This window comes from Lates calcarifer, linkage group LG13 (genome assembly GCF_001640805.2).
Source record: "Lates calcarifer isolate ASB-BC8 linkage group LG13, TLL_Latcal_v3, whole genome shotgun sequence".
Taxonomy (NCBI): domain Eukaryota; kingdom Metazoa; phylum Chordata; class Actinopteri; family Centropomidae; genus Lates; species Lates calcarifer.
The window spans coordinates 23,567,579-23,579,790 of record NC_066845.1 but is presented as its reverse complement, the minus strand read 5'-3'; the positions used below and the strand labels follow the sequence as shown (position 1 = coordinate 23,579,790).

Below are 12,212 nucleotides of genomic sequence, written 5' to 3'. Positions count from 1 at the left end.
AGATTTCTCGAGAACAGCTAATCCAAAAAACTTCACAGTTGACACTGCACTTCCTTAGGTTCTCAGCAATACACCTGCAATGTTTGGAGTTGATCTGATGAGCGGTCGTTGAGAAAATTGAAATACAGACAGACAGACAGAGATTCCTCCATTTATTCTTAGATTAATGGAAGTCGATGGGAATCAGTCCACATGCTGGTTTCATTTTTTAAGCTACGTTATGTTAAATTTTTCTTATTCAATCATTGGACCATGCTGATAGCCTTAGGATGCAAGTGTAAAGCACTGAAAACCAAATATGCTGTATGGTTGGACTGATATATTTCGCTGTTACACACTGTACGATTTTTGTATCCATGCAGAAACTGGGTCTAATTTTGTGAACTCAGTTTTCACTGGGGAGTTGAATTATTTAGACTGGGCATTGTAAATATAACTGTGCAGCTCAACAGCATCCATTCCTATCCACAAATGTATTTAAATAACTGATTGCAGGGGATAATATATGGAAATACGACCCTTTTTTAATGGTTTTTAGTGGGTGAAACTGAAGTTTAACAGCACATAAAGTGGTGCGTTTGTGTTATCAGGAAGAGGAAAGGGTTTCACGTTGATGTCTCATGGGACAAGTGCACTTGTTTTGTGTTTTTGGGGAATGAGGAAACATCAGAACAATTTTAGAAATGTTTGAGGGGAAGCAAACAACAGCAAGTTCATGAACCAGCTCCGTATTGTGATTACTGCAGGATGTTGCAGCACTTTGCAGGATTATTTAGTTTCTAAAACATCCTTAAATCTGCTTAATAATGTTAAGTAAGATCATTTTTATATCGGTCTTTGTAAAGCTTATCTAATCTAGCCTTAAGAATATTCATATTATTTCTAGCCATAGTGACCTGCTCTACCAGTTCACTATATTGAGCTGGAAATGAGCCATGGACTTATTGTTCACACACGCGCTGCACTGTGGTCCTGAACTGGTTTTGTGCTTGTTATTTCTCCCTCGCAGCTCTATCGTATGCGATCACTTGTCAGGAATGTCGTTGGGCGACTGCAGCTCTCAACGCTACGCTGTAAGTTGACCTAGTAATTGAGGTGTGCTGTGTTACTCCTTTTTACGCTTGTTTGTTCTGAGTAAGTGTGTCAGCTGGACACTTGTAATGTAAACATGAGCGATCTTAACAGTGCGTTTGGAGTTCAATACAAGCCTGGGTGAACTGGTATGACTGGTACTTTGTGAGAGAAGTGGCCTTGTGCCTTATACTCCTGAATACTTGTTGCTATGACGACCACCTGACTAATCACCATCTGACAATTATTTCAGTTTTGAAAACCTTGTCAAAAAACAGCAAGTTTTTCTATTTGCTTTATTAAGTGCTGCAATTACAAATGGGAAGGTTGTTTATGGGACAGAAAGGGTCTTTACTGAGTTTCATGATGGGAAATCTAGCATTTTTTGAAGGTACTACTACCTAATGTCTCACTGCATACTGCTTTGGATCCATCAGTATGATGCAGAAATGCCTGCAGGGGTTTATATGCATCAGACATTTAAATTTAATGCCTTTTAAGACATTTCCAAAATTATTTTTAACCAAATTTAATAATGATTTAATTCATGCTAAGTAGAAAAGTGAGAAGTATACATGGCCCCATGCAGAGATAGGATTTATGGTTATTAGAGTAACTCAGGTTATACTGTATTTTGCCAACAGGTACATGCAAGCGTAAAGAAAGTGTAAAGAAAAAAAGACAGTACTAGTTACATCATATGGGAATTTTCATGCAGAAGAGTTTGACTCATTTTGGCAAAAAGAAATTAAAAGGCGCTTAAATGAAATTAGAAATGTTTGTGGCAATTAATACCTAACAAATATACATTTATTTGATGACTTAGTGCTTAATTTAAGACATTTTAAGGAGTTCTATCACAATGTTGTCAGTGGTTTTGCGTTTAATATGAGAATTCAAGGATTTTCTTTTCCTCTTCCTCGAAGTTTTAACTTGAATAAGTTGTAAAAAGTGCACAACAGAAATCTCAATTTGCCCAGATGAGTACAGAGGAGGAAGACAAAGAAGAAAACACTCACAGCTCCAGGATCAGGATGACCTCTGCCTTGTTTTCAAAGACTTCGTGCAGCGTGATGATGTTCGGGTGCTGGATCTCCTTCAGGATGCTGACCTCGCGCTCGATGTCCTCCCTCGTCACCCCCCGTCGACTCGATTTACTGCGCCGCTTCTTGATGAATTTGGCGGCATACTCCACGCCCGTGCTCCTGTGCCGACATCTTCGGACCACAGCAAACTGACCGCTGGTGAGGTGGAAAGGAGAGGAAGAGATTGTCAAAGTTGCATCCACTGTAGCTTTGAAGCATTGACATTTAATTCATGGAAAAGTGGTGCAAGCAGGCAGATTTAGCTACATTTGGACAGAGCTAGGCTAGCTGTTTCCCCCTGTTTCCAGTCTTTATGCTAAGCTAAGCTAAGCTAACTGCCCACTGGCTCCAGATACATGTACATACTTACCACAGAGATATGAGAAAGATATCAATCTTCTCATCTAACTCTTGGCAAGAAAACAAAGTATATTCACCAAAGTCTCTCTCTATTCTAACTATACCAAAGAATTATAATTCATTTCTAAACAATGCAACAACACAGTAGACAATACAAACTGATAAAATGAACAATAGACAATAACAACTAATCAATCATCTGCCAGGACACTCAGGCTCAAGTGTTCAGTTCCCACAGGATTCGCCAATACATAAAAAAAACACACACACAGACTTTTGGCAGATTCAGTATCAGTTTGAATGTGGTAAACACAGACATCTGAGCCAAGTGAGTGGGCGGGATTATAAGGAATTAAAGCCGTTGATCAGAAACAGCTTTAATTAATAACTGGCTGATGAATCACAACCGACGCTGCCTGGAAACAGAAATAGCGACGAACGCTGAATAAAGACACCAGTGCGCGTTCAGATCCGAATCAAGGCGGCGTCAGGTCAACCAGTGCGGGTATTTCAGAGCTTTACTCCAAAATTAAAACCCAGTTCTTCTGTTACATAACATAAAAATGATAATCCACCTGGGTTTTATCTCATATCTCTATTTCTTTTGATCCCCGAACTAAAGTCTAATTTACAAAAAAGGAGAAGTGAGACTGAGTCACCCTCTGCAGTGGAGTATTAGTGCGTCCCTGCAGAGTACAAAAACACCTGCCTTCACCTTCAGCAACCCCCTCATAATCAGTTTGACAACAGTGTGTAAATTATAGCCATCCAGCGCAGCTCTCACTGTCGCTAACACGCTGATAAGAATCACAGCTCAGCACAACATCAACACAGCTGACAAACATCCGAGCTGTAATCCTAAACCCCACACACTCAACTATAGACGTGTTGTAGGAGGCGGCAGAGGCCTTTCCTGCTTTGATAAAATGTATTATTATCACTACAACTAACAATCTTTTTGTGTTACAGTAAAAGATACTCTTTGGAGTGAGTAAAAACTCCTAACAAGCGACACGTTTTCTGTTATTTTTCGTAAATATTTATCTCTCAGCTAAGAAACAAGAGACAGGAATCACAGCAGTTTGTCCCTGCACAGTTTAAAATTACAATATCTGTCGAAAAGCTTGCATTTTTAGTAAAAGATGGACTGGACAGCTGTAGTTGCCCCTCAGTAACGTGTCTATATGATTTACTGGCTGCAGAAGTACCTGCATCTGCAGCATCACCCACAAATGTAAAAGCTGGCAAATGTTTTTTAAAGCGTGCAAGTTTAACACTTAAATAGATTTGTTGTAAAATTGAAAATGATCACATCTGTTATTTGTGCTTCTTCCACACATTCAAAAACTAGCATCTATTGGTTTGGAGCTAAAACAAAGAATGTTTCCCTTTTTGTTTTGATTAACGGTGCTTTCACACATGCACTGCAAACCCAAACTTTTCCATCACCTAACGCAAATGTCCGAATCAGTCGGAAAGTTGATGTGTGAACGGAGTAGGTAACTGTCTGGAGAATTCACATGATGATGATGAATGATGATGTTTCTATCCTCTCTCTGGGTCTCCACCCAACTGTGTGCTGCATTTGTGACAGGGCAAGTCCAGACCTGATTCCCTGGGACCCTATCAGAAACATTTATCCTTTTTAGTTTTCAACTCCCTCACTCGCCCCGAGTTGTTGATTCCAAACAGCTCCTGCTTTACTTTACAGGCTGCAGCAAATGTGGCAGTTCAGTGGAATAAAAAAAAAACTGGGTGCGTCTACAGTCTGACTGCTGAAATGCACATATAAGCAATTTTCCTTTTTAAGCAAACCAAATGTGGTGAGCCTGTGTGACATTTTAGCGTGACAAATCATGTCTACGAGCAACACGAGAGCTGTTATGAAAGTTCCACCGTCGTGTTGCCATGCAGCATTGTTGTCGAACGGCTGCTATCTGACTGGATGACGCTGACTCCACTGTCACTCGACCAAAAAAAAAAAAAAAAAAAACACTGCCAGCAAAAACCACTTGGGGAAGCAAGGACACTTGGCTAAGGGCTGTTGACGCCTCCACCAATTGTACCTCCTCACGGCCCTGGCAATCACGAAGCACTTAGTGTACCAAACACCCACGGAGGGAAGAAGAGAACAAGGGAGTAGGGGGTGAGAGAAAGAAGAGTGAGAGAAATGAGTGCCACATTCTGTCTATTTTTTTTTTTTTTTTTAAGATTTCCATGGCCAGATTTTCACACAGATTAACAGCAGAGGGGAAGCTGTCTGGCAAAATGCTTCCCGTGTCTTCATGAGGAAGAAAAAAAAAAGAGCCATAATAAAAAGAGAGCGCCCTGCGTTGTCATCTGACTCCCACAGTCCTGCCAAGAGTAGAGTGCACAGTTGTCAGGAAGCAGTTTAGTAATTTAGCTATATTGTACGTCTCCCACGCTAATCCTCTCTCTACAATGTGTCTCCCAATATTTGATGAGTAAATGTAGGATCCAGACTAGAATACTGCCAGCTGTAGAGGAGCTTTAAAGGAGATACGGCAACACAGCAAACACTCTCGGGAAGCATCAGTAACAACAAAATGTCACCCTGTTCTGACCCAGTGGTGTCTGAGGTCGCGTGGAAAATGAAAGCTGTTTGGCAGACGATGGGCTCCACTCAGTCGAGGCACTCGGAAAAATTAATGTGAGCATCCCTGCAAAATATCTGGTGTTGGATCGTGGAGTGGCTGTTGTTCGATTTAAAACTGATCAATGCAACACGGGTAATGTGAGCTTTGGATTCTCTAGTTATGTTTCCTGCATGGTCAAGATGGGTTGCAGTTGGTCAGTGGTGCTAATTTGCATGTAAGAGTTCACTTAAGTTGATCTTTACCCAAGAGTACTGTGCAAATGTTCAGTCAACCTACTGAATTAAATGATTTTGATGTAAAACCTGATATTGTGCTAAGACCTACAGTTGATTCTTATTTCCTCCTGTCACAGACACACCATAAAATACTGAGGTTATCAATGATTTAAAGTCATTTTGAGACTGTTACTCTCAAATCAATTTTCCATATTCATGGATATAAATGGATATAAATAAACAACATATTTGATTACAGGTGGATTAGGAGGCCGCAGAAAATGCTTAAAGTTGAGATTTCACCCTCAACATCTCAATGTGTTTTCACATGTTCAAGTTTAAAAACATTAACTTCCAAATTTAGTTGTGTGAATGTGGCCTTTCCTATCACCAATGAACTCTACAAACTGAAAAATGAATGACAGCCAACAAACAAATAAAATACCTGACTTTTCAAACATTTATCTGGTGAAACTTGATTTTAAAAGTGAGTAGTCTGTTGTAAATGTGTTTGCTGACAAGCTGAGCTAAAGGGAATGATGTCTCTTTAAGGAAGTGACTTATCCTACGACTGAGCCCGAGACACAAAGCAGACAACGTGAAGAGGATGAGAGACTGAGGAACGAGGGGCTTTCTCATGCTAATCACACCTCCACCCCCTCCCCTATTCCACACTCCATCAGTCAGGCCTCCTTCATGTAGATAGCAGGGGGCAGACATCAGGATTTGATTGGTTTCTTCCAGAGGAACTGACACAGGACGGTAAACACAGTGTGAGTGTAAATATTCTAAACACAATCTGTACACAAATGACACAATATGCTGACGACTGACGACTTTACCTACAAATGTGCAGCTGTAAAGGCAATGTCCGAAATCACTCACTTCTCACTATATAGTGAGTTCATCATTTTGTAGTGTTGTTTGACTGTATAGTGACTCAAAGTATCCCACAATGCATTGTGAAAAGTAGTGTACAACCGAGTGAGAGAGTCAGAACAGTATCGCACAAACAAGGCAATTCAAAGTGCTTTTGAAAAGCAGTGAGACTGTGTAAAAGAAACATAAATTGACATTCAAGCTCTTCTGAATATAGTTAAGGAGAAAAGAGATTAAAAGAAGATTAAAGTTACAATGCAGAGCCATAAATTTATCAAATTTAATAGAAGGCAGCAGCAAACAGAAAATATCTAATGAATCGTCCATTAGCCAACGTAATTAACAGTGCAGAGAAAACAACCTGAGTAGTGTCCTCTACATTTAATTTCCTGATCAGTGAGTAGGGCGTGAGCAATTTCGGACACAGCCAACATTTAGACAGCTGGGGTGACACAAATACTAATGACTAATAATTAAATTTATGTCTAGTTGACAAATTCAGAAAGTTTTGTCTCTTTATTTCCCCCTTTTTGGAACTTTCTGCGTGAACCACTAAAACTTGAAAAGTAAGAAGGACACAAAACCTCACAGCCTCTGATGAAACTTAAACACCAGTGGCAAAAAAAAACAACGAGTGTCAACACAACAAAAGGCCAGCAGCCGTGAGTACATCCTTCAACTTATTCTTGTACTGTCAAAACTTTCCACGGCACAGGAAAAGTGGAATCTGTGAAGAAGCCGTGGGATTTGGTGCGAAAAAATACTGTGGAGAACGAGAAAGGAAAACACAACTGATTTCCCGTACTTGATGGAACACCATCTGTGCAGTTTTTGGAGACATCCTGTGCCACTCTTTAACGCGTCAAGTCTTTGTAGCGCTCTTGAATCTTGACAGTGGTTTTATGTATTTGTCCACAAAACATACATGCAGCACGGTGAGTCTGGACTGAGGGAAGAGGATCTTGATTTTCATTTTGTGTGAGAAATGAGGCCAACGCACAAATATTCTGCATACTGACAAGTCCTCTTCACACAAAAAAGAACAATTTCAGACACTTGAAAATATTCGGTGTGATACTGTCTAAGTGCTCTCAGTTAAATAGACAAGAATCAAGCCAATTCACACCAGCCCCCGCTAAAAAGTACATTGTTCGACTGTGCAACCACTGCATATCTCAATCTCAATGAAGGTTTTGTGAATCACAAAAGGTAATTTAATAGATGTTTGACATAAACCTTATTCCGCTCCACATATGCCTGATGTTTTTTTAAATCTCCCTGAACCTCAAGCTGCTGCAGGAATATGAAATTTAAACAGCAATCTCATATTACTGCTCCTAAAGGGAAGGAAGAAAACAAACTACGTAAAGGCTGTTGGTATGCTACACTTGGAAAGGTATAGGACTTTATTATTACATGGACTATTATGTTAAAGCACCTGTTGGGTGTCAGGTTGAGCAAGCTGTGAAGCAGAGCAGTGACTCTGGAGGATTGCTCCATGATGGTAGGAAGCTGGGTAACAAGCCACATCTCCTCCTGGGTTGGGTAACACATAATGCAGATCCAGTCTCAGCAAAGCTACAAGTTTAGCTACAGTAATTACTGTATGTTATAGTCTTTACAATTAGGGCAGGGTGGTGGGGCTTTGAAGTCCCTCGACAAAAAGCCAATGGGATTTTTTCATTGGCTTTTGAACACTGACCAACACAAGTTTATGATACTTAAGCGTTTTAATCTTAATCTTCACAAATGAACACCACTGATGTTTGAAGCCTAAATACAATCTCCAGAAGTAAAAAGCTAATGTTAGGCTATAAACCAACTACACCACAGTCACATGACGTCAACGTCTCCACCACTAAGCTTCCAACGATAAAGCTTTTCCTCCAAGAAAGTTAGTGATACACACAAGGAGGCTGTAAAGGAGGACTGGTGAGTAGATCCCGACAACCTCTGTAGTCTCATTTAGACACTCGTTAGCAGCTGCCTTTTCACAAGTAAAGGATTTACTGATGTATTTTATGTCTTAGAATAAAACAGGAAAATGTCTTGTGCTTGTGTTAAAACCACAGACCTTATTTCAGGCATTTAATCAAAAACCCACTAACTTTGGGACGAGGGAACCAAAGCTAAAGCGCTAAAATGCTAACTTACTTCCTGGTTTTTGGACTCATTCCTGCACCACTATATACACAGATATAACCCATCTTATCTTTACTGAGCTATACAAACAATAAAGATTCAAATAAAGGTGTGATGTGGTAATTAAAGCAAAATATCTTAAGCATATAATGACACATCTACAAATTAAGGCACCGATGTGTGCAGGAAATTAGTCCATACATGTGGTAGTAGTGAGAAAGGGGTGAAAAATAATTACTGCTCCAGATCATGAAAACAAAACTAAAAACATGGAAAAGTTTCCATGTTTGTCATGGTCATATCTGTGGAAACAGGAAATGATAACACAGCTAAAAAGGTGCATGATGGAAAAATAACTACCACAAACTTGTGGGAATCAAACTCCACACACTTTTTGTTATTCCCAAAGAGAAGGGGGAAAGCGAGCCCACCCTTCGTTAACAACACCAGCTGCACACACATACTAACAAGGGGAAAATGGCAGCAGTTCAACTGAGCTCTCTTCCCCTCGGTGAGGTAGTGGAGGGAAATGAAAACCCTGCACCAGGACTGAAAATCAAACACCCTCTCCCCTGGTAGAGTTTCTCTCTATGAGACCTGAAACGTAGCCGCTAAAAAATCTAGCTAGGAGCTGGAGTTAAGGTTTTGGATCCCCCCTCCCACCCTCGCTGACAGACGGACACCTTATGTTTACCTACAAGCAGAGGCTAGCAGGGAAACCCCTCTCATCCTCCAGGGACGTGCAGGGAGAGCACTGACTTGCACGAATGCTGCTGAATAAGCGCGGAGATGATGGCAGAAATAATGAGAAAAAAACATTCCTGGGAATCAGTGACAAACAGAGGCAAGGAGGCCGTTTTTCAAGAGCAGCTCCCCCTCCGCCCTCACCCACCCACCTCAACCCTGAACAGTGCAAAACCCCAGATAGTCTGCAGGATCAAATTGCTCAGCTCCCTTTGTTGTGCTTAAAAGCACAGACAAGGCTTCCCACTTTTGGCCTACTTGTTTCTGAACAGCAACTGGAGGGGAGGGGATGATAGGGGAGAGGGTGGTTGGGAAAGGAGAGGAGAGGTTTGTTTGTGTCTATCAGAGCTGCCTGGGTGTGTGACAAAGCCTTGCATTACTTAACACTTTCTGGCTGGAGAGTGTTTATCTGTGGAAAGATACTGCGGCGGTTAACAGATTTATTGCTGCGTGCTTGTCTTTACCCTTGATAGAGCAGGTCTGCATGACTCTGACATCTCAGGTTTACCACACGCAGTCCTGCCTGTTGAATGTACACACAGTTACATATACAAAGCACAAAGCAACTGACGCTCCTTCAGCTGCTTCTGAAAACAAACCTGCTCTCAGTCAATTTACATGCAAACAGCCAAACAGGAGCCAAGCTAAGAGGAATCACTGTAGCACAGCAAATCTGATTTTATGTCTGTTCAATGCTCTGGAAGCACACAGGCCTTGATTACACAGAACTAATGCTTTAGAGGGTTTTTACGCTGCAGATATTGAATCAAGTAACTTATTATGAGTCTTTAGTTGCAGTACTAACGTAATGTGAGCAACACAGTTCAGTGAAATGATGGTAAGATCCTTTGTTTAGCCAGAATTAGCCGTTTTATTGCTCTGTTTGAAAGCCACCAGACTCCATTGACAAAAACAGTAATTTAAGTTGCAGTACACAGGAGTCGCTAATCTACATCTGCCTCGATCAGTTTGTGTTGCTGTGTGGTGCTTTTATTTAAATAAAGGATCTGAATACTTCTTCCAGCACTAAAAGTCACACAATAACACAAACAAACTAACAGATCAACGCAGACGTAGATTAGCGACTCATGTGCTCTGCAGGGTAAAATTACTGTTTTTGTCAATGGAGTCTGGTAGAGATAAAACGGCTGTTTCTGGTTAAACAAAAAGTATCTCTCTCCATCTCTGTAGGAATCAGACACAAATGTGAACACATATTTGACATGTATGACAATGAACGAACAATTCAGCTTTAAAACTCAGAGTTGTGATGTTACAGAGTCTTGTGTCCACTCGGCGAGAAGACCGGACTCTACTGAGCTGTCAAATCGGTGCAGCCTCGCCCGGATGACGGGCTGATGTTAGTTAGTTAGAGGCTGCTGCTGCTGCCCCGTCAAGATCAGACAGCTCTGGAATGAACAATGTTCGGTGGTAATGAGCAACACAAAGGCCTTGTAAACAAAGATAAGTCAAGTGAGAGCGGGCAGTGCTGGGAAAACGCTGGACGTGAAAGAGCAGTGGAATAAATCAGTCTGGATAGAACAAGGAGCTGTGGACGTTTTCTACATTACTACCTCTTTATCACCTGTGTTATTTTGTAAGGGTTTTTATAGTCTAAACCGCCACGGGGAAAAACAGCCACACCCAGAAGCAGAAGCAGCTGTAGCTGTTTGACAATATGTAATAACTGATATATGACTTCAAGATAAAATAACAAGATGGAGAACAGGAAAAGTTAAACTAACAACGTATGAAGTTACAGTGTGACCTGCTTTATGGAGCTTCACAGTCAGTTTCAGCTCTTTTTTTTTTAGCTGTCCGGCCCACAAGTTCACTGCTCTTTGGCGGCAGTAGGCAGCAAAAATTAAATTAAAAAAACACCACTTCTTAGATTGGCTCAGCACCAAACAGCAGACAGACACAGTTAGAGACAAGGTGGTGAAGATAGTGTGACATTTAGGAACTTACAATCCAGATATTTGTGAATATTATGGTGCATTTCAGTCTGAATTTCTGAGTTCCTCGTATGAACTTCTTTGAAGTCGGATTTCCAACTCGGAAAGTCGGAGCAACCCCACCAACCCCGACATAAGAATTTAAGATGGCTGCTACTCGCATCAATAGCAGTGAACACTAATTTTACTATTTATAGCAATTTCTTTCACATTAAGTCAGTTTTGTATTTTGGCGACAGAATGACAAATTAAACATAATCAAAACCTTTTTTTCCACAATGAAACATACTGAGGTGTTCTTCTTCAGTGCATTTTTATTTTGACTTTACTTTAGTCATTTATGAGCTGATACAATGGTTGTAAATAATGTTAAGAACCTCTTATATTCTCTGAAGTCAATGCAAACCGCGATTCTCTATCTCGAATCTGACAATAACCCGTTATTTTTTACAGCGTCTTATCAATTCACACTGATTAAAACACCTTCAAGCAAACAGGAGTTAGTAATCGACTGACACAACAGGTCTGAAAATGATGATATATTAGCTCAGCGGGCCAGAAACGCACAATATTGATCCAGTTAAATGAAAATATAAAGTCCAGTGATGTGAAGTTTCTTCCTGAAGGGAACCAGGCCCTTTTCGTTTGGTGCCTTATGATGAAATTCAACAGTCGATATAGTTTTAATTAACACTGTGCATTCTTTGTTTAAAGGTGACGCAACATTTTTATTTTTTTCAGAAGTAGACGCAGGTTGTGTTTTATGTGCAGCTTCCTCTGTGAGAATGAGGTGATAACAAGCTCAGTCTGAGGCTCAGGGTGTCTGGCACAGCTTGGGCTGACAGCAGCTGAAGATGACACACACATGTACAGTTACTTTTCTCACACACTCTCACACACACACACACACACACATCACTACCTGCCTAGAAAATCTGTATTTTTCCTGCTGGAGAGTTGATTTTAACACATGCTCCAGGTTGCTTTAGGATCTCGGAGGCAACTGGGAGAAGTCGCCCTGATGTCTTTATACTGATATCTGTGTTCGTGACAGTACAGTGCAGAAAATAAACCAGGTGTTTCAGCAATAGATCGCGCTTATCTTTGTCTGGACAGCAGTTACAGATGCAAATCATCTCCTGC

At 40.7% G+C, this 12,212-nt stretch overlaps 1 protein-coding gene across 1 annotated transcript in view; it reads right to left on the bottom strand.

Moving 5' to 3' along the window:
- Positions 1-12,212, bottom strand: part of dapk1 (death-associated protein kinase 1) — an 82,980-nt gene that overhangs the window by 50,044 nt on the left and 20,724 nt on the right. Inside the window, exon 3 of the mRNA XM_018669115.2 lies at positions 2,091-2,312. Coding sequence (XP_018524631.1) covers positions 2,091-2,312 — 222 coding nt within the window. The remainder of the gene's footprint in view (positions 1-2,090; positions 2,313-12,212) is intronic.